General features: G+C 35.1%; 1 protein-coding gene across 6 annotated transcripts in view; it reads right to left on the bottom strand.

Moving 5' to 3' along the window:
* LOC142337423 (uncharacterized) overlaps window positions 1-27,586 on the bottom strand; it is a 94,927-nt gene that overhangs the window by 39,513 nt on the left and 27,828 nt on the right. For 5 of the 6 annotated variants that reach the window (XR_012758947.1, XM_075386631.1, XM_075386633.1 and 2 more), the window contains exons 12-13: window positions 24,646-24,735; window positions 9,219-9,236 (exon numbers count right to left, since the gene is read on the bottom strand). Coding sequence is in view for 5 of the 6 variants with exons in the window: in XM_075386631.1 (XP_075242746.1) it covers window positions 9,219-9,236; window positions 24,646-24,735 (108 nt within the window). In the remaining variant the exon portion in view is untranslated. The remainder of the gene's footprint in view (window positions 1-9,218; window positions 9,237-24,645; window positions 24,736-27,586) is intronic. The other variant, XM_075386632.1, reaches the window with a different exon arrangement.

Raw genomic sequence — 27,586 nt, forward strand, 5'->3', positions numbered from 1 at the left:
ATAAGAGAACTTGAACTAATAACACGAAACAATTTAATTTTAGTAAAAATTGTTTAATGCTGGTAAACCCTCGCTTTCTGCCACCGCAGTCGAATAAACTTCATCTCGTTTTATTCAATTTTTTGAACCTCAGCTTTTCATCATTATCTACAATGCCAGTTTTAAGCACATCGAATAACAGTTTATAGCGCAATAGCAACCTCTATCACTGTACTATAAAAAAAACAAGAAACTTCTTAAATGGGAACTTCAGCAAAAACTCAGTTCCCAAGAAAAAATAGATTAAAAATGTCCAATTGATAATTTGCCACATTGGTGTTCCACACCTAATACTGCTCAGAATGCTCCTTAATGAAAACGTCCTAAACTCTCAATCTCTATTTGTAACACAAATCACGCAATCAAAGAATAAAGCTAACCCTGCAAAATAAACACTGTAAAACCCTGTAGATTTGAATCTTTGTCCCATAAAGATCAACTGTAAATTTTTTTTTACTAATTTAGTTAAAACTTTAGTTAAAGAGCTAACGATTTTTCGACATTTTGTGATGTTAGTAAAAGATTCCAGTATTCAAAGATTTTGCAACTATGAAACGTAAACGGACTAAAGTCGGACGAATTGCTCGTGAAATTTAGAAGGGCCATAGGCTAGAGAAACTTTTACGATGCAAGAACTTCTGACGAGGGAGGGATTGCACCCGACCTCCTTAGTAAGAGACGCTGACATCATCTACGCTATATGGGCTATGTACGGTCATTTCTCACACTCGGTTTTATTTTAGCAACAAACATTTCAGAATGCTGCAATTGAAATTACTCAAAAAAAAAACAGAGTAAAGCGCGAAAAATTCACCAGAGAAACGAAAAAGGAAGAAGGTTCTAGACGAAAAAGGTGAAGGAAAAATTTAGCGTAGAAAACACGTTTACAATAATTGCTTCGTTCGAGAGTAATTAATTAATGCATTCATTTGAAAATTTCATTGCTGCTCAAAATTTCCATTGCATTTGGGGGCTAAGAGAGTCATGCCAAATAGTCTTGTTTGACTGGACCAGTTTCGTACGATCAATACCTATTGCGCAGAAAAATTAGAGCTACATAACTGTCCAAGGCCAGAAGAATTGCACGCAAACAGCAGGCAGGAATCTATGATTCCAAGACTTGGGGCTCCATTGTAGCCAGCTGTAGCAATAACCCAAGAACTTGCCTAAGTACCTGCACTGTTGATGCGACCTGCAATTTTGATATGAATTTTAGAATTAAGCTGCTGCCAATTGTGTTCAGCTGATTGAAATGCTGAATGATAGCAAAAAAAAAAAAAAATCGGTCTCAAATACGCCTGCAAAACAAAAAACCAGAAAACGGTTAATTTTCAAATTATATTAAAACGCGTCAAAATTCAAATATTATATAAGCATTGGCAAAAACATTAATCTGATTGTTAAAACACTTTGATTGAGAATCACAGAAGTCAATAGGGAGCAATCTTATCTATGTTTTATCAAATCGAAAATTTGAAACTCCCAAGACGCGACAGAATGTAAGATCATGTAAGACTCTTGTAAAAGTTGGTTATTGTTCCGACCCCTCTTGAGGGGGGGGGGGGGGAGGAACCATATACTCAAATGGGTTTTTTGTTCAGTCAATTTTGGCCGATCGATATATTCATCGTAGAGAGTTGAGACTGGTATCATTAGAAAGCTTGTCCAGCGCAGAATATGGAATTAAAAAGACTTTTTTGATTTTCGTTTTTGACAGGGAGATATCGAGGTTTAAACTTTCGAGAAAATAGAGTGAATTCCGTTGATTTCATTAACTTTTTTTTTCGGAATTTTTTACTAAAATTTTGCCAATTTTGATAAATAAAATTTTTCAAGAAAATGTTGTTGATTTTACGTTTACAGACAAATTATATTCGGCTATTTTCATTGATTTTTTTTGTCACAAATTCCGACTAATTATTTCACAAAATTCACTTTTTCATCAAAAACAGCACGAAATAAGTTTCTTTAGTCCACTCTGATTAAATTTGCAGGAAGTACACACCCAAAACACCACTAACACAATCTTTGTAGACTGAAAAGGGGGCTAATTTTACTTCAACTTCCGTTGAGAGTGCTCTGTAAATGAAACTTTGCCGTTTTTTGCTAACTTTATTCATTTAATATCAAAAACGCAAATTTATTTTTAATTTTTTAACTAACAAAATATCTATATCAATGACATTCCAAAAATTAAATATTTCTAATGGACAATTAGCATTAGCAGAACTAGTTCTGCACCAATCTCGGACCGTTACAATCCAAAAATAATTCGGATTGTCGTCAGTCGGTTTTTTATATTAAAAAATTCGATCTTTTTTTATATTAAATAAATAACAGAACATTTCAAATCAAAGCTCACTAGTGATAGGTCCTATTGGCTTCCTAATTAACTCAAAATTAATTTATCTAGTTCATTGCTTGAAAGCTTATGGTCAGTTTAACTTTTAAAATATTTGATTTTTAAATAAAAAATGGCTCATTAAACTTTTCCTCCATTTTTCTCTTAATTTGGTCATTTTGTAGCTTAGTGTCAGCAATCAAAGAGTGCTCCTTCTTTCTGCTGAATTCACATTTACTCTTTATTGGGGTCTTACGCCTTAAGTTATGGTGTTCTGGCTTTGAAACTACTAGATTTCACAATTGTTTTTTTAATTTTTAGGTATTTGCCCATTTTTCATGTTTTCTAGTTTTGTCAAATTATCACGTTATTCTCAGTTCATATATCACATTTTTCGCTTTCAAAATAACGCACAATTGATATTTAAGTCCTTAAAGATATAGTTTGTGGTTCTTTGCCGCTTCGACAGTACTTTCTCGAAGAATTTAATTGAATTTTTTAATTCTGTCTTTAACTGTCGTTTTTACTTTGTCTTTTTAGTCGTATTTAATTTCCTGTAAAATGACCCGGTTTGATTGGCTTTTCCTGGAAGAGTGGATGAGCCGATGTTCTGATATTAGAAGATAGATAATGGCTTTCATGACTTTGAAAATAATTGTTTTTCAAAATGAAAAAAAAAAAACATTTTAACTTCGCAATTTTGTTCCTTTTATTGTCTGTTTGTTACCTGGTCTCGTTAATTAAAGGTTAAAGATGACATTATTTTTGTCAAGGGAAGGTGTCAAAAGAGATTGGTGTCACAAAATCTTGTTTTTAAAGAATTCGTTATGACTTTACTGGCTTCGACACGGGTTTTTCACAAAAAAGTATAATTGTCATATTTGACGTTCTTTATGTTGAAGTAAGACTCGTTCTGGATAACTGCTGGTCTCGAGGGTTTCCTTTGGAAGAATAAACGAACCTCTTCAAGTTTTTCATTTTGTAATTAAGGGCTTTCATGTCTTTGGAAATATTTTTTTTTCGATAAAAACAAGTATTACATAATCTTGCTTTTTTTTCTTTTTGGTCTAATTGTTACCTAGTTTCATTAAAGAGAGGTCACATAATACATTTCAAGGTAAGGTCTTAAAAGGGATTAGTGTCACAAAATCTAAAGTTTTAAGAGAATTCGTTATGACTTTCCTGGCTTCCACACGGGCTTTTCACAAAAGAAAATGAATTTTTGATTTTTGTCATATTTGACGTTGTTTTTATAGACGTAAGACATATTCTGGATAATTGCAGGTCTCAAGGGCTTTCTTTTGAAGAATGGTTGAACCTATTCAAATTTTTCATTTTGTAATTGATGGCTTCTATGTCTTTGGATATAAATTTTTTTCGAAAAAAAAAAACAAGTATTACATAATTTTGCATTTTTTTCTTTTTTGTCTAAATGTTGCTTATTTTCAATAATGAGCGGCCACATAATACACTATCGGTGTTCGACGAAGGTGCAACCGAACATATTTAAGGCTTCCAAAGCATTTTCTGGCAAGTTTTAATTGATTCTTAGTTTGTTGTCTATTTGTTGTTCTTTTTGTAACTGCAAAAAAAAATTGAATACCAAGTATTCTTAATTCCCTTCTTTAGAAGCATTGGTAATTGTAAACAATATGGGATATTTTAGTTTATTCCTAATGGTTTTCATCACTTTGAAATTAATTGTTTTTTTATATAAAAAAATTCAGCGAATTTTCTAACTTTAAAGTTTCTGTTCTTTTTGTCTAATTGTTACCAAGTTTTATTATGAACTGGTGACTTACTATTATTTTCTGGTGAATTACAAGTCATTTTGTTTATTTTCAGTTTTATCTGCCGCTATTTTGACTTTGTTACTAAGTTTTGTTTTTTAAAACGGACATAAATTTTTTGATGTAATTATTGTTTGTTGTTGTTGTTTGATTTTGCCATTCATCTTCGCTCGTTTTCTTAATATCGGCATATCTCATCAATCTAATTCATCATTTTTTACTCAACTGAGTTATTTGCTTTGGAGGCTATCTTTTCGTTCATACACCAGTTTTTTTTTGAAAAATACTTGAATTTTTTGTGTTTTTCCATCTGTTCCTTATTTGTTAGACAATTATGCCAAAATTGTGGATGAGCGGGGTCGGAACCTTATGTGCGATCGCATATTACCGAGCCGCCTTGTCTGATAAGATCTCAAAAAAATCTTATCTTGTAAGATCCTACACGATGAATTGCAATCTTTTAAGATTCCTGCAAGTTTTCTCCGGTTCAGTTGCACTCTTATTGGTTTGTTTGTGGGCATTATTCTTCATTTAATATATTAAAAACAAAAAACGGTTGCGTATATTTGAGCAATTTCTTATTCAGTTATCAATTTGAAAATTGATTAAACACAAGGGGAACACAATAAAACATCTAATTTCGTAATTTCAGATTACTACCGGCTATACATGTATTTGTCAGAAAAATCTGTGGACTAACAGACAGTTTTTCATTTTTTTCCTCGTATATTAATCGTTTCCAAATTTGTTCATGTACTTTGCATTTTTACAGGATGAATGGAATAGTTACATTGCAAAACCCTTTTACGTCGAATGTTTATCTTTTAAGATTCCTGTAAGACAAATGATTATATTGTAAGTTGTCTAAAAACGTTGTAAGACGATGCATCCTCTTGTAAGATTCCGACAGAATCTTTCAAGATAACTATCCCCAGGTTACAAGGGTTGTTCAATCTTAAGCGAAACATCGGCATTAATTGGTTTTGAAGGAACAGTACTTCATCGGGGTCACTATACACTAGGGTTGGCTATAGCTACCGTTTCATTTTTCAATGAAAAGTTATTCGTGAATTTAGTTATACTAATTAAACATGCTTTCAATTTTTGTATGTGCAGCACAAATTTGTTGCTACACAGTGCTAGATTTACTTGTCTACCTCATTTTAACTGATTGTCACAAATAACAGCGATCCGTTAAACGCGTGTGGTACAATCAGCAGTTATCTATAGATATTTTAACAAAGATAAGAATGACCATACGATCCGAGCACTATTTAAAACGACAAAAACATAGCTGGCAGATTGCCAGAAAATACCCGCAATAGATTCGTAGATCGGCAGCCAAAAAAAAAACAGTAAAAAAGAGACCAAAAAAATTCGTCTTTTCATTGAAGGCTGATCTGTTATATTTTGATTAAAAATCTGTATAAGTTATTGCTGCCTCTATTAGCTGATCTCAAATGACCTTCATGTAGATTGACACACACCCATTTGACCTTATCTCCTTGAATTAAAGTAAATAAAAGTCAATTTCAAAGTGAGGAAGTCATTTTTGAGAGTGAGGTAAGTCAAGTGTGACCAAAAATTTAATCACGCGCATGAACAAAAAAACTCGCGCCACTAAGAGCGAAAAATGACGTCACACGTGCAATTCAGTTGAAATTGCATGAACGAATGAACAAAAAGTGGCTGTGACGTCATATGGTCGTAACAAAAATCATGACGACGAAATAAAAAAACATAGCAGGACAAGTCGGGACGTACAATTCAAAGAATTTTCATTGACTAAACAAAAAAAAACTAGACCTAGAAGGGACTGAGTGAATTGAGAAAACAATTTAAAAAATCAGATTAAAAAAACAAAAAAAAACAAAAAATCAATGTCAAAATGCCGCATGTGAACAAAAAAAACTACTGTCGAGAAATGAAAATTTAACTCAAAAAAAAACTAGGCCTAGAAAGAGCTGTGAATGGATTGGGAAAACCATTTAGAAAAAAATCTGATCGAAAACATCGAAAAAACCGTAAAAATCAGAGTGAAATTGCCGCATGTGAACAAAAAATCACTACCGAGAAACAGAATTTTTTTTCAAACACCGTTTTCTGACTCTACTTTAAAATTAGAGCGAAAAAAATTCACGCCGCAAAACCACTCGCTTTTTCGCTCCACTTCCTGTTTCGGCGTGACCAAAATCACTACTCCAATTTCACTTCAAAAATCATGAAAATGTGTGAACAGATCTTAAAAGACAGCGCCCCAATACAATTCAAATTCTTTGACTTGTAAAAAACCAAGAGAAGGCCAATAATAGCCCCAGCTATCGCTGTGCGGCTATTAAAAAAGAGAAAAAGTTTGAGAACACAAAACTTATTTTTATCAAAGCTTTTAGTTTCAAAGCATTTATTCAAATTATTTCCATTTGGAATCAGAGACCTGAAACAAGTTATTATTAAGGCCAGTCCGTAAAAGCGCAAAAGCGGTTGAAAATCGTTCTTCAGAAAGCTATAAAGGTAATGATTTTTAGCACATTGAACGACTGTAAATTTCTGAAAAGTTATTCATTTAATGTTCTCTTTCAAGCTCTATGAACCGCATCAAAATTATTTCCTCAAAACAGTTTTGGAGACCCGCATACTTAGAGACTAGTAAGGCGTTAGGCTCTAAGAGAACTGCTCAGCAATTTAATGCCCTCCGCGCTTCACTCTTTATCCCGTTTGTGAGGACGAAAAGTCCGATAGTCACACGCAAAAAACTATCACACTATCAGAGTATGATGTCGTTAGTACGGAAAATGGCATAAAAAGTTCAGAACGACCAAAAATTTTGCTTCAAACTAAGTTTGAGAGGAATAAGGAGTGAAATTGCAATTTAATTTATTTTAAGCTCACATGTGGGCATAAATCGATGTAAAACCGATAAAATGAAAGGACGGCTGCATCAAAACGGCCGACACCTTCATTTAGATTGACACACACCCATTTGACCTTATCTCTTTGAATTAAAGTAAATAAAAGTCAATTTCAAAGTGAGGAAGTCATTTTTGAGAGTGAGGTAAGTCAAGTGTGACCAAAAATTTAATTACGCACATGAACAAAAAAACTCGCGCCACTAAGAGCGAAAAATGACGTCACACGTGCAATTCAGTTGAATTTGCATGAACGAATGAACAAAAAGTGGCTGTGACGTCATATGGTCGTAACAAAAATTATGACGACGAAATAAAAAAACATAGCAGGACAAGTCCTGACGTACAATTCAAAGAATTTTCATTGACTAAACAAAAAAAAACTAGACCTAGAAGGGACTGAGTGAATTGAGAAAACCATTTAAAAAAAATCAGATCAAAAAAACAAAAAAAAAACAAAAAATCAATGTCAAAATGCCGCATGTGAACAAAAAAAACTACTGTCGAGAAATGAAAATTTAACTCAAACAAAAAACTAGGCCTAGAAAGAGCTGTGAATGGATTGGGAAAACCATTTAGAAAAAAATCCGATCGAAAAAATGGAAAAAACCGTAAAAATCAGAGTGAAATTGCCGCATGTGAACAAAAAATCACTACCGAGAAACAGAATTTTTGTTCAAACACCGTTTTCTCACTCTACTTTAAAATTAGAGCGAAAAAAATTCACGCCGCAAAACCACTCGCTTTTTCGCTCCACTTCCTGTTTCGGCGTGACCAAAATCACTACTCCAATTTCACTTCAAAAATCATGAAAATGTGTGAACAGATCTTAAAAAAAAGACAGCGCCCCAATACAATTCAAATTCTTTGACTTGTAAAAAACCAAGAGAAGGCCAATAATAGCCCCAGCTATCGCTGTGCGGCTATTAAAAAAGAGAAAAAGTTTGAGAACACAAAACTTATTTTTATCAAAGCTTTTAGTTTCAAAGCATTTATTCAAATTATTTCCATTTGGAATCAGAGACCTGAAACAAGTTATTATTAAGGCCAGTCCGTAAAAGCGCAAAAGCGGTTGAAAATCGTTCTTCAGAAAGCTATAAAGGTAATGATTTTTAGCACATTGAACGACTGTAAATTTCTGAAAAGTTATTCATTTAATGTTCTCTTTCAAGCTCTATGAACCGCATCAAAATTATTTCCTCAAAACAGTTTTGGAGACCCGCATACTTAGAGACTAGTAAGGCGTTAGGCTCTAAGAGAACTGCTCAGCGATTTAATGCCCTCCGCGCTTCACTCTTTATCCCGTTTGTGAGGACGAAAAGTCCGATAGTCACACGCAAAAAACTATCACACTATCAGAGTATGATGTCGTTAGTACGGAAAATGGCATAAAAAGTTCAGAACGACCAAAAATTTTGCTTCAAACTACGTTTGAGAGGAAAAGGAGTGAAATTGCAATTTAATTTATTTTAAGCGCACATGTGAGCATAAATCGATGTAAAACCCCAAAATATCGCTAATTTTTTAAGATAAAATGAAAGGACGGCTGCATCAAAACGGCCAACACCTTGAATAAGAATAGGTCAGTAGTAAGAACGTTTGATGAAACGATACCCGTCATGTGAAAAAAAGTAGCTGCTCAAATATATACGTTCAGATTCTGGTTTGTAAATTACCTATCAATTTAAGAAAATTGGCCAGATAAGGATGAGGCATTAAAAAGATGATTAAGATCCCCTTTTTAGTTGGTCTCCTTGAGAGCAATTGACCATGAGTGACTTCTGAAAAAAAAATTACACTTCTTTTTTAGTATTTCAAGACATCTAAAAAATCAGGCGTTTTGTCGTGAACAATTAAATACCCAACGCTGATATCAACTTTGCTATAGCCAATCAAACGTCCAGGATTTGTGCAGCTAAACCCTCTCTAGAATTGAGATCATTAATGAGTTGAATGAGTCAAATGAAAACAAATTCTAGAATCTTCTGCTTATGAAACGATCAATCTGCACAGTAACTACTAAGCTCAAAATGTTAACAAAGAGGAGCAACTAAGAGACAGTCTTCAATAAAATTGAGATCAAGACTATGGATCATGTTAACAATATTTCCCACATTTGCATAAAGAGGAATACGCATTTACCTCCAGTAATCTGCTTCTCTAAAATGTACACTAGTTCAAACATAAACCGACTAATGTCGGAAGAATTGCTCTTGAACGACAGGCGAGGCAATTTAATTCATCAGGGGCTCTAGCCTAGATCAATTTTTCTTTATGGGTGCGAAAAACGTTGACCCCACCGGGATTCGAACCACTGACCTCTCACTTACAATAATTGCTATGAACTGCATTCAAGAGCAATTAAAAATAAACTTTGAGAAAAAGCTTATCTATATAATGATATTTATATTACATCAAGATTTCACGATGCCTTGGATAGTAGTTATATCGGAGCAAGACAGGGGGGGGGGTAAAAGGATGTACCTATGTATTAACATTAGGTATAGCCTATTTTCGTCCAATTTCCAAAGATGTACCTAAAAAGAGAGTGAGAACAATAGACCTGTCATCTTATCGTGATTACCCAGGGGTAATTATCTTAATTACCCCAGGGAAATGCATCCGCTCTAATGCACTTCAGCTAATCTTATCTACTTAACCTTTTTTGAAAGGAAATAATTATTTTTGTTTTTTTTTTATTTTTCTATTTTTCCACTTTTCAATTTTTGAAGTTTTTTATGTAAATTTTTTTTTATTTTAAATTTATTTTTTTTTAATTTAATTAAATCAATTTTGGATGAAAAATGTCTTTTTTTCGTAAGGTTTTTGATGAAAAATGCATAATTTGAAATTTTCTTTTTTTCCATTTGTTGATTTTCGAAAAAAATAGTTTTCATTTTGTTTTTCGAATTTTTGAGTTTAATTTAGAAAAATAATTATTTTTATAGAAATGTTAATTTTTTGAGAATATTTTTTATTTAAAAAAAAGTTGTTTTTTACCTAAGGTTTATAACAAAAAATGCAGATTTTTATGTTTTTTTATTTTTCTATTTTTCCATTTTTCAGCTTTTGATTTTTTTTTCATTTAAATTTTTTTATTTTTTTGAAAAAGAAATCGTTTTTCTTAAAACATATTTCCTTCAAAAATGTCATTTTTTACATAAGGTTTTTAACAAAAAATGCAGATTTTGATGTTTTTTACTTTTCTTTCTTTCAGTTTTTGAAGTTTTTTTTAATGGAATTTTTGTTTTGAAAAAAAAAAAATCGTTTTACTTAAAATAAATTTCTTTCAAAAATGCGTTTTTTACATAAGGTTTTTAACAGAAAATGCAAATTTTGCGGTTTTTTATTTTTCTTTTATTCCATTTTTCAATTTTTGAAGTTTTTTTTTGTAAAAGTTTTACATTATTTTTTTTTGAAAAATTTTTTACTATAATGAATTTTTTTAACCAATCATATCATTCGTATAATCTATGTTAAAATAAGCTAGGACCGAGAAACTCTGTTCATTTTGTGTTTAGTCTCAGTTGAATATCAGTGGCCTTAAAAATGCAAAATACTCCAACACTTCCTTTACTTCCTTCAACATCTTTTCTTTCGACATTTCATTCTGATTTAGATTTCGTTCCCAACAAAGAGGAATCGAAATTTAGAACAACAGTAACTGATAACAACATCGAATTATCCTTTGAGGTGGATTGCACAAGAGTAACAATAAAAACACAGACTACTAGCTTAACACTTCCGAAAGATTTGTGGAGAACTTTAGAGGCTGCTAGACATCATAACCTCCACTTAGCAGAAGAAAAAGTCAACAATTCAGTACTTTCTCTTCCCACTTATTTCCAGGCCATTGAGAGAGTTCGAAAAGAACAAGGATTTCATCCACTGAAAGACTGCAAAGGTATTTTGTTCCCGTACTCTCGTGAAATAAATCACTACGGTGTATGGTGGGTAGAAGACATGTTCTCCAAACATGCTGATACAATTTCTACAAAATCAGAAACCTTCGATCTTCCCAATTTCCGAGATCTTATTCTTCCTCCTATCCAAGAAAATGACAATGATGAGAACCAATCACTTCATCAAAATGTTCCTTTCTCGAACTACAGGTGCTCTCCAATATAAGTCTTAATAGTTGCTTGTATTCTTTGCTAAATTCTCCCTCACGTGACAACATTTGTCACGTCACGTGATGTTACTAAAATTAGAAATGACATAACTATAACGTCACGATGAACACTCAAATCTCATTGGTTACGACTGCTTTTACATGATCTCATTGGTTACGATGTCGCAATAATTCTCGTTCTTACTAAAATTTCATTGGTTCGATTTATGAAGCTCTTTCTTGAAGATAATTCATTCATTTGTTGCTTTTCGTTTTCAATATTAAGTTACCTTATTTATTCAATTCTTCCTTTCTTGCTTTAAAAACTCATCTTTTACTTACTTCACACGCCACAGATGGATCAAAGTTCAGTCTCAGCTGACAGCAAAAAACCCTACGCCTTCCCCTTCCGCAAACGAAACCATAAGGGAAGACCAGTTATTCCTTCCTCCCAGTTTGATTATCATAATGAAAGCATATATTCTTTGTTTACCGATACCAACGTGAAAGTTGAGGACACTGTTTGCAAACCAAATGAGGATCACCAAGGAAACAACAACCTTTGGTCTTTCCAAGAATACAGCAACCGGAAATTTCAAATCAGCATCCCAGAGGAGACTATCAACACAAGCTCGAATTGGACCCACTTGAAAGTCTTTCGCGAAAATGTCGAAGGTGAATTTGTTCTACATCAGTTGGCTGTCGGTCTGGGAATTGAAAATTTTCATCCAAAAATTACCTGAGATGTTGAAAGAAGCACTACAATTTGAACCCACAGAAGTTACTGCAAAATTGATGATTGACGAAACTTTGTTCCAGCCAACTGATGTGGAGGAAAAAGCAAAATTCGATGTGTTTTGGGAATTGAGTGAGACTGCTAGGCGAAAAGTATGTGTGACCAGAACATTTTACCAAGATGATCCGAATCGATGTTATTTCAGCATCAAGCTCTTCACTCGAGGGACTGAAAAGGACAGTTTTAGAAGGAAATGCTTCCTTTCTGTCAGAATTGGGGAGTTGCAGAAATTACATCGAATGAGCAATGAAATTATTTCAGTGCTGAACAAAGTCAAAAACCCGACAAAATCGCAAAGTGCATAGAAGTAATTGTAAACTTTTATAATGTATGTGATGTCTTTATTTATTCACTTTTTGAATTAAATTCTTTCAGAACAGTTGCTTGATATGAATATTAAGGAAATTGTAGAGTTCGAAAAAGAAATCAGTCAACTTTTTGTTGGAAATACAAAAAGGAAAAATTATTTTTTGGCTGTCTGTCGAAGTTTTGACAAAAATGCAGATCTAGATAAAATTAACAGAGAAGCTCCATTTGGAGGTCTAATAGGAGTTGGTGATTCAAAGTTAGAAAAACTTTTGAATTGGTCGAAAATTTTTCGTTTACATGCCACATTTCATGATGCAACGGGATACCTGAAAACAAATCTAAATATTGGTCCTGGGTACTGTTACCTGGTTCCATTCCTTAATTCAAAATTTAACTTTTGTTTCTTGGGACATATAACAGGTCTAGCATATTGTTGTTTTCTGAAATTTTCACCACGATTCCATTCAATCAAAGTGTGAATCATTATTTCCTAAACACGAACAAAAATCAGTTGCACTCTAATGACAGATCATAACAATCACGCAGCTGACTTTATTTTCGATAATAACAATCAGGAGCGACCTCCTTGGAAAATTTGCGGACGCACTTGCTCTCGAACAGCTTTTTTGTCAATATTCCAGTGCTTAGTTGTATTAATACTTCTTCTTTTTTCAATTATCAACCTTATTTTTGCTAGAACTTGTGACGAACGAACAGTTTGGATTGCTATTCTTTCAAGTGCTGTAGGTTACATACTTCCTAACCCCAGAGCATAACATGAACAAGATTATATCAACAAAGGAACGCATTCTGATGTATCTTGTTGGGCCTTCCGGATCTGGGAAAACTGTTTTCATTAATGATATGCTGCAAATGAAAACTTTTCAACCCTCTTTTGATCGAATTTTATACTTTTATAAGCACTTTCAGACAATTTACGATACAATGATGCAATCAATTGCAGGTATAGAATTCATCCAGGGTGTTGACTTTGAATTAATCGAGAACTTACCAGCTGACGGCACAAAATATTTACTTATATTCGATGACTCATTAGACATTCTTTCCAAGTCGGAAAAATTCAACGAAATTGCGACAGCCGGTAGACATCGAAATTTAAATTGTGTTTATATCAAACATAATCTCTTCCACAAAAATAAAACTGGACGTGACGCCGAGCTTCAGACTACTCACATTGTTTTGTTCAAATCACCCAGAGATGTGCAGCAAATTGATATATTGGGAAGACAACTGGGTCTGGGAAAACAACTAAAACAATGGTATGATGACGCTACACAAGAACCATATGGGCATCTTATGATTGATTTGAGACCATCTACACCTGATTTGTTAAGATATTGTTCAAATGTAACTTCATTTCCTTCAGAATTCTTCGTACCGAACAGTCGTGCTCGTATTAGTGATATTAATGATAAACGCACAGAATTATTATACTCTGAAGCTCTTTCGGAATCTCAACAAGAAATTTCAACCAGCTTTCCTTCTACATTGTCCTAAGGAATTCATCAGATTTCTCTGTGAGTGTATTGTAAACTTGATTAAAGGAAACCTCACAGGATTAAGAAGAAATCAGTTCACTCGCTTCCAAGAACAACTTAGAAAGCTCACATCAAAATCAACAACCCTAAGTTCCAGAAGACTTATATTGGGCTCAAAAGCTGGAATAACAATATTAAGTTACATATACCAACCTTGTATGAACAAATTTTCAACTTTCTTCAATGAGTGAGGTCAAAAAGTTTGTTCTTGTTCCAAAAGAACTGTGGGAGACCAGAAAAAGGAAACCATCGGAACCCTACAGCGAGATCTATAAAAAAGAAGAAACAGTTTTCCCAGTTATCAAAAAAGTGAAAGAAGAACGTTCCGAAGAAACCAATCGTCCACCTAAAGAACTTAAGACAGACCTGGAATTTCACTATAAGAACTATCCTGAGACATTGAAAACTTTGAAAGAGATATACGAAAACAAACGGTTAAAAATTTCACTTTCCAATACAATTATTGTCGACAACGTTGACACAGGAGTTGACATAAAAACATTCCTTCATTCAATTAAATTGAAGAACGCTCCAGTTGATCCAAACTATTTCCTTATTCTTAAAGTTCTAAATCTGAGACCACATCTGGTTAAAAACAACATTTTGAGGACACAGTATGGCTCAGACTGGTTCAATTACAGTTTCAGATAGAATCAAATTGCAGAAGTTGTATAAAGGGAAGGGACCAACAGCTTTCGGTTCTATCAATAACCTAACAAAAGCAAGTGGAATCAGTCGCGAGAGAGTTACAGAATTTTTACAGTCAAAAGACTCTTATACGAAGTACAAAGGAATCAGACGAAAATTTCCCCGGCTAAATGCGCATGCTCGCTATATTGATGAGATTTGGTGCTTGGATCTTGCGCAAATGGATAAACTATCACGATGGAATCGAGGTATCAACTTTTTACTCGTTACTGTAGATGTTTTTTCTCGATACCTGCGAGTAGAACCATTACGGAGAAAAGGAGCAGAGGCCGTAAAAGCAGCTTTTATCAAAATGTGTTCGAAAAAGAACGAACTCAATTTCCCAAAAAAATTATGGCTAGATCAGGGAAAAGAGTTTTTCGGAGATATGGCCAATTTCTGCGAGGACGTGGGAATCAAATATTATCACACTTATAGTGAAACAAAAGTAGCTTTTGGCGAGAGAGCTATACGAACCCTGAAAGTTTTAATTTACCGCTACCTGGAAGAAAACGACACATTAACCTATATCAAAGAACTGCAAATGTTTGTTGACGTCATTAACTCAAGAATCAATCGGAATATTGGGTTGGCGCCCAAAGATGTAGTGAATGCTGACTTTTTGACTGTCATGTACAAGCGAATGAAGCTACGAAAAAATACAAAGCCCAAGTTTCAAGTAGGAGATAAAGTTAGGTTGGCATTAGCAGAGGGCAAATTTCAGAAAGGATATAAACCTCACTATACACATGAAATTTTCCTAGTTCGAAAAATAAATACTTCAGCGCCCTTCCCGACATATTTTGTTGTTGATCAGAAAGGAGAAAACATTGATGGAATCTTTTACGAACAAGAATTGTCAAAAGTTGCATAATCATTTTTCAATTAGTCGCGCTAGAAAATGGACGGTTACAATCTTCCTTATTTTAAAGGAGTTCCTCGTCAGAGGGGGCGTGGCTTTGGAGCCTTGGCTAGAACAGTCGCTAGGACAACTCTTCCCATTCTCAAGAAATACGTTTTACCTGCAGCAAAAAAAATTGGACGAGATGTAATCGAGTCAGCCATTCCCGAAATTGGTGGTGTTTTATCAGGACAGACTTCGATTAAAAAAGCAGTAAAGAAGACTGCAAAATCAACAATACAGAAACAAGTTGGTGGTGGTATGAAAAAGAGGAAAAACACTAGACAAAGTGTTACTCGACAAAAAATTCGCAAAGACTTTTTGAAGAACCTTGACTAATCATTTTTCCAAACAAACGTCACACAGAACAGTCAAACATCATGAATTCGTTTTATCTAGAATTGGTATCCAACGCTTCCTCTCAAGTTTACCCTCAAAATGCAATGGCTTCGTTCACCAATTTTCTTCCCGACAAAATTGAACTGGATGGATCATGGGAAGTAGCTTTAGTCGAAGTATCATATCCCGGTATATGTTATAACATTGAAGGAGGATTGATGACATTTCACTATGATGAGAAATTTAAGCATGTATTCGCTATTCCACCAGCAGTTTTTAACTCTATGGACGAATTTGCGAAGAGTCTTACAGATATACCCAAAAAAGCACGACATCCCAAAAACTTAGATCCTCAATTTTCTATCAACATCGACAAAAAAAGTCGAAGACTAACTTTTTGCAATAGAGGATCTCAAAATGTATCCTTCAGCAAAAGTTTGGCTGCTAACTTGGGCGTTGAAGCTGACAAACCTGTTATGCCACCTGATTCTAAAGGGTCATACAACACCAAGTCCTGGGCAACGGCAGATCTCCCTTTTGATATTACTGGAACACATACAGTTTTACTCTACTTGGATATAGTTGAACCCAATTCAGTCGGTGATGTGAAATGTCCTCTTCTACGCTCGTTTCCGTTCAAACACCGAGAGTTCCACAATGATGAGAATTTTAAGAGATCTCAGGTTCTGAGTTATCGCAGTTTCGAACACTTGAGATTCCATAAAGTAATCAAATCCAACTTCCACAGTATCCATGTAGAATTAAGAAACGCTGCTGGGCACCTTGTTCCCTTCTTCCCTATTGGTCAAGTTCAACTTACGTTATTATTCCAGAAAAAATCTTGATCATTTCCTCAATTATCATTATAAAAAACGGTCGGCTAAAATGAATTCCTTGTCTCACTCTATGCTAGACTTTTTTGGGAAAGTTCCAATTCTAGACCCCATTCTTTGGTCCAATGAACAGCAAATATTTCCAACAAATTCCTTAAACGAGTCAACAATCGAATTTCAATTGGAAACTGATCGTAATATTTTTACTGACTTGCGCTCTACTCGATTATTCATCAGAGGAAGGGTTATTAAAGGAGATCGAACACGTTTAGATAATGCCGAAGAAACATTATTGGTAAACAATGCTCTTCATTCTCTTTTCTCTAATTGCGAAGTATATCTTAACAATGAACAAGTTCACAGTGCCAATTCTCTTTATGCTCATCAAGCTTTTGTCTCTGCTGAATTTTCAGGGACAAAAGGAACGAAGGAAAGCTTATCTCAATGCCAAGGATATCGATACGAGATTGAGCCAAACGATTTTACAAAAAGAGCATTTACAGATACTGTTTTTAAAAAGGATAAAGATGATTTTACTTTTTACGGTCCGTTAGCAATAGGTCTATTTGCCTGTGAAACTTTACTTCTCCCAAATGTCAACCTCAGACTGAAATTGATCCGGTCATCTCCAGCGTTCTATATGATCGATACTGGTGGGCTGAACTCTGAGGCTACAATTTTGGAAGCTTGCCTTTTTACTAGACAGGTAGCAATCTCAGATAACTGGATGAGAAGTTTCAAAAGCAGACTGCTGCGAGAACCTGCCATATTTTACTATAATGAAGAACTTCCAAAAACGTTTATCATTCCAGCTGGACAGAATCAGTTTATACAAGAAAATATATTTTCAAACAAGCCAATTCGAATGATTGATATTGCTATGAATCTGAATAATGAGTTCAGTGGAACATACAACACGAATCCGTTCCATTTTCGTAAATTTGGTCTTCGACAAGTTAAAATTGTGCGTGGGAATCAAACTATAGTTAACTTGCAAACGGAAAATCATGTGAGAGCTTATGCTGAAACGATGAAAGCACTCAAGTTTGATGATGACGGTCCTAACATTCAATACAAGGATTTTGAAAACCATTTTCATTTATTTTTCGATCTTACTTCAACACAGGAGGCCAATGTCGAAATGCATTTTCCTGATGTAGTTGGAGCAGGAATTCGTTTAGAGCTCTACTTTGCTAACAATTTGGCTAATACTGTAGAATTATTTGTTAGTGGTGAACGTATAAGTTCAATTGCAATTGACAAAGAGGGATCAGTCACCAAAAATGGATAATCAACAACTCTTACATGTTGTCAACAGGTTCCCACACCTAAAGTTCAAATATCTGGGTTCCTTCCCTGCAGATCTTCGACCAAAAAATTTACCTACAAACACGTTTTGTATAATCAACACAGATCCATCTACTCAACCGGGCTCGCACTGGATTTTGCTAGCCAATAAAAATGGAAAGTTGTTCTACGGTGATTCGATGGGAGAAGTTTTGGAAAAATATGGCATCAAGACGAAATCAAACTTTGGTTCATTAGTACAGGAAAAACTCCAAGATTCAGAATTGTGTGGTTTATATGCTATTTATTTTGCACATGTGTTATTTTCTAAAGTCTCGTCTAAATATTTAAATGATTTTCATATTTTGAATTTCTTTGCTGATGTTTTGTAAGTTTTGACAACCAAAATCTTTAATTGTTTAAACATTAATCCGTAAAATGATGCAAATGGTTTTCAAAACTTTTTTTAAAAAAATTTGTAAATTTTGTACTTAATCATTTGTATGTGTATTTGTATCTAATTTAGTTATTTTATACAAGGATTTTTTTCAAAAGAAATTTTGTGAGGTAAACAGTGAATTGAAAAAGATATAAAATGAAAGAAGGCTAAAAAATTACAAAATCTAAAGTTAATGACTTATATATCTAAAGGAGTAGTGTGAATTCCGTCTTCACAGACTTTACGCTTGGGATAAAAGTATGACAGTCCCACTTTTTTGAGTTCATATGTGCATACTTTCTGATTGTTGACTACGCGAAATCCCCTGTTCGTTGAATATACCCGCTCCTCATCAAACAATACTTTTCTGTATTTGGCTAAGGGTTCCTCGATGTTGTTTTTGTTGAGCCCCTTACTGGATAATTTTACAGTATCTGATTGCTCATCGTAGCAGCAATAAGTTTTTGAGCACAAAGCAATCATTTCTGAGCATCTAAATTCTTCTTTGAACAAGCCTGGAGTTCTCTTGTCAAAATTCGCATGCTTGTTGCAACATTCACGTGGGAAAAAGTTGCTGCTTGAGTTTGCTGCAAAATTATCACTGCAGTCGCTCTGTCTCATCCAGTACCACAATGATTGCATTTCTGGTCGAATGATTTTGTCAAGTTTTTCCTCACTAAGCGCCATGTACAAACTGTCGGTATCCATTTCAATGAGTTCGTACTTATTTTTGTCACAGAAAGTGGAGAAAAAATTGTACTTGAGTTGCAACATTGTAAGCTTAGCGTACTGCAAAATAAAAAAACCAACTATTATTGGTTCTTTATGAATGATACGTGTCTTGTTTAACTCCACTTCGTAAATCTCTTCTGGCAACTCATTTAGGGTCTTGAAAAATCTGTTGTTAATTAATTTATCCACTTGCGGTCCTTTGACATATTTTGTGTTTGTATGCCGACTACGGTCCATTATTTGATATCCGTATGAACTGTTACCTATCAATTTCATGGTCTCCGCAACAACTGTTGAGTCTTTGTTTCGGTCTCCATTGCGGCGAGCATCAACAACGTTTTGCACAAAGGACTGGAAGCATTTTTGTGGAGTATACTGTAAAAACCAGAAGACATCTGTTAAGACTAATCCTTTTTCAAGGTAAAACAGTAACAGCGGAGTAATAATTGGTCCTCTGTCGAGCTTGAAACTAGAGATGAGCATTTTTCGTGGTTTTGATAATAACTTGTGTCGCTCAGCAAATTCTTTCATATGGTCCCCAATGTCATCTCGCCCAACTTCACAATTCTTAAAAATGGGAGGAAAATTTTCAAAGTAGGGGTATAACTCCTATGGAACCTCCAGACTACAATCAACAACTCCGAACAAATCTCCTCGTTTTATTTTTTCAATAAGAGCATTTTTGGAAAGGGATTGCTGAAATGGATATTTCTTGTTGACGAATTCTTTTACTCCATTTATGTTTTCCCTCCTCCACTTTTTCCACTGACACTCCCAAATTTCAACAACTGTGTATCCTAATCCCTGCAGATACTCTCTTCGATCACTATCTCGTTCCCGTGTCTTTAATCCGTTCTCTATATCTTCAAATAACAGCGGCTTTTCCTCCTGACAGGGACAAAAGTGAAAGTAGCATCCCATTGCCTCAAACACTGTGTTGCAATGAGAGCAGAAGCCATCGACGAGATAAGTTCCAATTCTTTTCTGTTTTTTGTGACTGAACTGTGACTGTATTAAACATTCTGGACGAGTGCTCTGCAAGTAATCGATTACTTGCTGCTCAAAGAAACTCCTCCAATTCCTTTTTGGGTGAAACTTTGCAGTGTCGACGTTGAACTCCCATTTTGTGTAGAGTCCAGTTGGCATTTCCTTGGTCATTGAGAATGGGTATAGTTGACTTGCATCAATGCCTACTATAGATTTGCATACATTTTCGGACTCTCTAATCTTCGTTTCGCCGACTTTTGCATATCGGGTGAAGATAATCGAGGGTCCTCCCGTCAGCCAATTTCTGATATAGTTATCATATTCCTTGTCTTGCTCGCAGAATGGGAAAAATGCAGCATCTGTTGATGAATGGAGAAATCTGTTTGCCAAGTTGGGAAGCGTATAGCCCAGTTTCAACATATCAATTTGTTTTGAGTGGTAAAATTGAATCATCTTTGTCATCGCATCAAGAGTGGGCATGACGTCTTTGTTGTTATACCACTTGAGAAAATCACGAAAAGTGTTCATGTTCTCCTTTTCCCAAATGTAATGAAGTTCCCGATAGTTTTCCGCTGCATTTTTGGGAACTGTTTTTAATTTCAGCTTCTTTAAAGCTTCCTTTTCTTCAATTCCCCTTTTTTTGCAATCCATGAACTTATCGTAATCGACTGACAAGACGTTATGGTTTTTCAACTTACTCCAGAAGCTTTCAATTGGTGGCAGTTGGGTCTCATTCATTTTTTCAGCACTGTCAAACCACTCATAAGGGAAAAAACCCTTCTCTTCACTGGCTCCATACGCTTTCAGAAAATTATCCAGAGTTGTAGCTCCTCCCAGGAAGTTCAAAATGTCGAGAAATTGCAAGCCAAGAAAGTTCATTCCAATATATTTGTTCCCCATTCGAATCACTTTGGGAACAACGTTTTTTTTCTATTAGGAGATGATGTAGAAGAAATTCTTTTATCAAGTTCAAATCGTACCGTGAGCTATTAAACCCGAAAACAGGAATGGTGCTGTAATAGTTCTCAAAGTCTTGTCTCAAATTTGATAACATCTTGAGCTCGCATCTCAGTCTCCTAATTTCAAGGTCGTCGTCGTCCTCCTCGTCGGGTTCAGCTTCGTTGTCAAATAAGTCTTCTGCGCTGGTGGGTCCCTTGTTATCTTTCACTGGAACCAATTGTCGAATAGCCCCATATTTCTCTTCCAGTTCCAGCACGAAAGCATTGAGTTTTTCTCTCATTAATAGCGTGCTCTTTTCCGCTATATATGTCAAGTTGGATACAAAATCACGAATCAATTGATATGGATCCTCGTTGCAAATGAATATTGGGTCTTCAAGTAGGTTGGAAGCTATCGACACGCTAATGGGAACATGTTTTCCAATCCACGAAGTCAAATCTGTGTTTCTGAGTGTATTGTCGGGGACGGTTATTGACTCAAAATCAAATACAATAAGATGAGAAAAAAGCCTGAGCTCTTGAGGTACATTAATTTTAACGTCATCCAAACGATCAAAAATAGTTTCTGCTAATTGATAAGCTCCTGTAGGATATTTGTGATGTATGTTGTCGGAGCAGTTTTGCATGTGTCTCATAAGATTGAAGGATCTGTCGAAAAACTGATCGCATACATAGCACCGGAACTTTTTAGGAATTTATTGACGTCTGCTGTCCAACAGATATGATTCTCATATCTCAACAGCGAAGTTGTCTGTGCTCGCTTTAGGCAGGATCGACGAGAAAGTTCAGCAAACATTTCAGACTGTTCGTCGAAAAAAATGGAGTATATTTGAATATTTCTGCCAGTTATCTCTTCAAGTACAGGAATATCATCTTCATGTATGCCTGGAAAGTTTTCGTCAACTCTCCTTGTCGCTGAGAGAAATGACTGCATCAATTTCAACGTATTTTGCTGTAGCGCATCGCTGCCATGTATTTCGTAGGTCAGTGCACGGAACATACACAAGTTGTCTTGGTAGGGTTTTTTCTCTCCATCAGATATAAAACATTTGACTAAGGGATTCTTGACTAAGGCTGATGGAATAGGTTGTTGAATGCATCCAAGCGGAACACCACTGAGAAGAAATACAAAGAAAGTGACATTTGTAACACAATAAAACTTCCACTTCGTGTCTGGACGTTGATTAATTAGATTGGGTAGAAAATCTTCACTTCTCAATTTCGATTTGATAAAACTGAGATCTGAGTCATCAGAGAGAACCAAAGGATTTAAGAATACGGGGTTGTTATCTGCTGCGTAATAGTATCGAAACTCGTCAGAGTTATGCACACTCTGCAGCACGAATCCAAACGAAATATTGATTTTAGCTGAACTGGGTAAGTCTTTGTAAACAAAATCCAATTTGTTGATCACTATTTCGTGGCTGAGTTCGACTAACTTGAAGTTGTGTACTTTCTTTCTAGACAATTCAAGCACTGAGTCTTGTAAAAAGTGCTTGACTGTTTCTAGTTCACTGCGAAGAGCGAAGGATTCTCCGTATATAGATAAGTCAACGTCATCGTAAGCCACTGGAGCAGAATGATGAATGTTTCGTTTATGATGAATAAGTTGATAATATGTGCAGAACGATAAATTGCAGCTTCTGCATGAAAACTTCTTCTTTTGAATGAGAGATGGTGCATGTTTTGAAGCAATGTGACGCTGCAGTTTCTCGTCATCCGGAAATGACTGGGAGCATTGTGGGCAAACTCTTGCGTGAAGCTTCTCATGCCTGCTCATATTAGATCTCAATATAAGTTTATTGCATGAAGAACACTGTTCCTTTGGATTAGAAGTTCTTGGCATTATATCTGAAACGTAGATTAATGGAAAACTAATATAAGAAGTGAGATAGAAAAGGAGTTAAACAGAATGTAGAATTAAAAGTTGCAACGGAATAAATCTGATTGCTAGAAATTGTGAGAAATATTTTACTCAACTGCACTGAAAGTTTAAAATCAAACAAATGAACATTGAATAAAAATGATAAAGAACTTTGTTGAATATGACGTAATTATGACGACAAAATGACGCAATATTGACGACACTATAACGTAATTATGACGACATCATGACGTAATTATGACGACACTATGACTTAATTGTGACGATAGTATGACGTATTTTTGTCAATTCAGTGTCTAATTGTCTAATCACGTGAGAATTTTATGATTATTAACAGATGACACAGTAGATTTGTTATTGGGTATTCACAAATCAGAGGTCATTTACCTCCAGACAAAAATAATGCGATCACGCGAGAGATTTCGTTATTACAATAAAGATTTTGAAACATGCAAGGTTCTGAAATTACGAAATTGTGGGAATAATGGGAAGAAATTAGACAAATTTGAGTAATTTTATTTGAATTTTGGGTAATTTTTTGAAATATGTTATCAACACTGGGTATTTTGTGCTCTATCTGGTTATTTTTTGGCCACGAATTGGGTATTTTTCGTAAGATTTGGGTACTTTTTGGTCAAAATTGGGTATTTTTTGACCAGAATTGGGTATTTTTTGGGAAAAATTAGGTATTTTTTGCCAGGAATCGGGTATTTTTGGGAAGAATTTGGTTTTTCTCGGCCAGAATTGGGTATTTTTTTGCCAAGAATTGGGTATTTTTCGGGAAAAATTGGGTATTTTTTGCCCAGAATTGGGTATTTTTTGGGAAGAATTGGGTATTTTTTGGGAAAATTGGGTATTTTTTGCCAAGAATTGGGTATTTTTTGGTCAGAATTGGGTATTTTTGCCAAGAATTGGGTATTTTTTGGCAAAAAATGGTAAAATTGTCAAAGTTTACGTATATCAGCACAAAATTGTGTAAATTCTAGTGAATTACAATTGAAATTGATAAAATAGTATTCTCCTTATGTAAATGAATGAACGAAAGTTATAGTTGTGATAGCTATGCGCGAATGAATAAAAAGTAAAAATGATTAAAAGTAAAAGTTCTGCAGATATAATTTATTTAGTAGATAAGATTAGCTGAAGTGCATTAGAGCGGATGCATTTCCCTGGGGTAATTAAGATAATTACCCCTGGGTAATTACGATAAGATGACAGGTCTATTGTTCTCACTCTCTTTTTAGGTACATCTTTGGAAATTGGACGAAAATAGGCTATACCTAATGTTAATACATAGGTACATCCTTTTACCCCCCCCCCCCCCCCCCCCCCTGTCTTGCTCCGATATAACTACTTTGGATATTCAAGCATCTTAAAACCAAAAAGTAAAAATTTCAAATTCAAAACAATTTTCAACCAAAAAGGAGAGGAGAAGGTGGTCAAAGAGCTGTCATGACACGCCCCAAAATCAACATCCAGTCAGTTTCCACAAATATCACTAAGTTTGTCCAGGGTTTTGAAGGTAGCAAAATTCTCAGTTATTCTATACCTATTCTCATGATATCTTTAACGTCTATTCAGGAATATCCCATACAGTGATTCACAGAGGATGTGTGTGTGTGTGCGCGTGTGTGTGTGTGTGTGTGTGCGTGTGTGCGTGCGTGCGTGCGTGTGTGTGTGTGTGTGTGTGTGTGTGTGTGTGTGTGTGTGTGTGTGAATGAGATAAGAGCCGTTATTAGTGTTACCTTTATTTTGTAGTACCATCGCCAGCTCATGTACTCTGAGATGACAGCCGAGTCTTGCCTGCGCCAGTACTTCCCTTCCAACACATGTGCCTAAAAATTGGAATACGTGAACACTTTTTGAATCAATTTGGCCAGACATTGGCCAAGCTCAGCCCTGTCCAAAATTCCCTCTCCCTTTTCTCGTTGAGACGTCTCTTATAGGCCGAATAGTTCCCCCTCAACTCTTTAAACCGATGGTAGCCTTGAAAAAGTCGAGTAGCGCATGATCTGAAAATTGATAAGTTCAAAAAAGCCTTCGGCAGATACTGAGCAAAAAAACGTTCCGTGAAAAAAAAAACCGTTTTGAGCAGTTAGAGGGGTATCAAATTGGACTAAAAAGTTGAACATAACCGACAAACGGTTATGTCTCCAAAAGTTTTAGTGAATAGCATGCTCCGAAACTAGTCAACCGAAACGCTAAAAGAAAACTAAATGCCATCCAGGCATTACCTGTTTATCCCGTTTTTGCGGACGAAAAGTCAAAAGGGTCAGACAAAAAATCAGCCAAGCGAAAAATCACCCAAAAACACAGCCTAATATAATTGCTACAAACTTCGTTTGCGAGCAATTAAAAATTTACGAGTGCTTATCAGAACTGAAGGATGTCAATAAAAAAACAAATCCTGCTGAACTTTCAAGTGCTTCTAATGAAGCATTTAAATGACTTTCAATTAGACAGTTCCCTATATCCAATTTTCAGAGGTCATTTGTTGAGTTAGAAAAGTTACTAAATAAAACTTAGCCACGCAACTTTATTAAAAAAACAAGCTCGAGAGTTTAGCAAATAAAATTACCCATGTCATTCAGTTGCTTAGCGGTAGACATCACAGAAAAAAATTGCAATTTGAGATTTTGATGATCACTTAACAAATGCGCACCAAGGTCTTATAAATTCACACAGCGGTCCTAAAACATTCACGATGAGAAAACTATTAGCCTATGCTATCACTTCGCGTCTGTTGAACGGGTCTAGGAAATGAACCCCCACTGAAAAAACTCCCGTACATTTATAATAGGAAACAAACCCCCACGGGAAAAAACCCATGTGTAACATTGAACGACGTACCATGTGATTTAAACGAAAACCATCGCAGTAGAAAGTTAAACACGCATGCCTTAAAACCTTCACGTGATTCAACATCAAATTTTCACGTTATGTATTGTGTATTTACGCTTTAACATTAAAAATTATGCGTTTCAGTGACCCCAATTCTATATGATTCGGTCGGGTTTCCGTCCGAAGATTTCATTCTGAGACCTCATTAAATATGAAGTTCATGGTTAAAAGAACAGGGGGGTAAAGAAGGACGAGCGTCAACAAAAGCATACACCGAACTAAAAAATCAATAAAAATATCGTCCAAAAAAAAACATTTTTGTTTTTATATTTGTGCTTCCTATGGGCAGTCAATAAGGAGCAGTGCCTAAAGAGCTGACAACCCATCCTCTGTGCTATGTGCTCTTGCCCTACGGTGGGGGAGGGGACAACCACCGTTCAGGTAATCGGAAGGGTTTTTGTGGATAAAATGAACAAACCACATTGGGCTTGTCTGTCAAATATCGGGAGGAAAAGAATTTCAGTTTGAATATCCGCATGTTTGCAGAACTCAACTTGCCTTTCCGCCGTCAAACATACTGAATCTTGGTTCAAAATGCTCCAGATATCGTTGCAAGGTTTTGAAGCTCTCAATTTTGCTGATTATTTTGGTGAATATCTCTCGGCCGGAATTGGACTAGGCGAAAACAACGCTTTGATCTCGTAATGTGGAATGTATATCATCGCATGGTTGAACACCTACCGAGAAGTAACAATGCGATAGCCGATTTCCATGAAATTTGAATCGGTGCTTCAAATTAACAAGCCAGATATTTGCAAATTCTTGGAGGCCATACACAGTCAACGAGCGCTTCAAGAATTTACCGTTGCACAACAAAAAGGGGAAGCACATGGTTAAAAAAAGAGGAATTAGGAGAATCACGGCAGAATAAAATGAGTTGTTTGTGCCGCGCATGAATATCAGCCATAAAAAGTATTTGCGAGCAATTGCTTCAAATATGTCCATGAAACAATCACAACCGAACAGATTATCACCACCCAAATTCTATTTTAAATTGGCGGTTTATGAATAATTTCTTAACTTCGTTTGAGAGCAATAAAGCATATCAAATTTATCAAAATATTATGTCAAACACAAAAATTATAATGCAAAAATAACATACTGTTGCAGTAAAAGAGTCATATAACCGTATGAAAAAAATTACAATTTAAATTGAAAAAATGAAAACCATTTCGCTTTTTAATTCAATTTTTAATAGTAAAATGAGTTCAGCTGTGCAAAATGGTGAATGATAGATATTACATCTCAGGCGAAAGATAGGTCTCTCAGGCCAAAAATCTACCAGGACAAATCTACCGGGCCGCATAAAAATGACTACCAGGACTAAAATAATTGCTAATACTATAGTGACAATAATTAATACGGCAGAGCAAACTGAAGGAAAAAATTTATGTAGGGAGAATACAACAATTACGGATAAGATTTTGGGTCATCGCCAAAGTTAAATGACTTAAGAGATAAGTTGATACTGGATATTTCTGAAGTTAGTATTGATTCCAAGCCACTAGTCAATTAATCATTAGTCGTTAGCAAAGTTTAAATTGTTTGCAGCCATCAAATAATACTACAGAGCTAAATAAGTGTTTGGATGGACAGATTCGCCTCCCTACCGATTCAACAATTCCCTACAAAATTATTCAATTTTAGTTTTTTGAAATGTGTTTAAAAAAATTAGCTTCTACATTCAAAAAGGCGGAGAAAATTGCCCAGCCGTTTACAGTATTTATTCTTCTTTAAAATATTTAGACAGACAAAAAGTCCATTTCGAACATCGGTTTACGTGGG

Source organism: Convolutriloba macropyga, chromosome 4, assembly GCF_964194025.1.
Source record: "Convolutriloba macropyga chromosome 4, txConMacr16.3, whole genome shotgun sequence".
Lineage (NCBI taxonomy): Eukaryota > Metazoa > Xenacoelomorpha > Acoela > Convolutidae > Convolutriloba > Convolutriloba macropyga.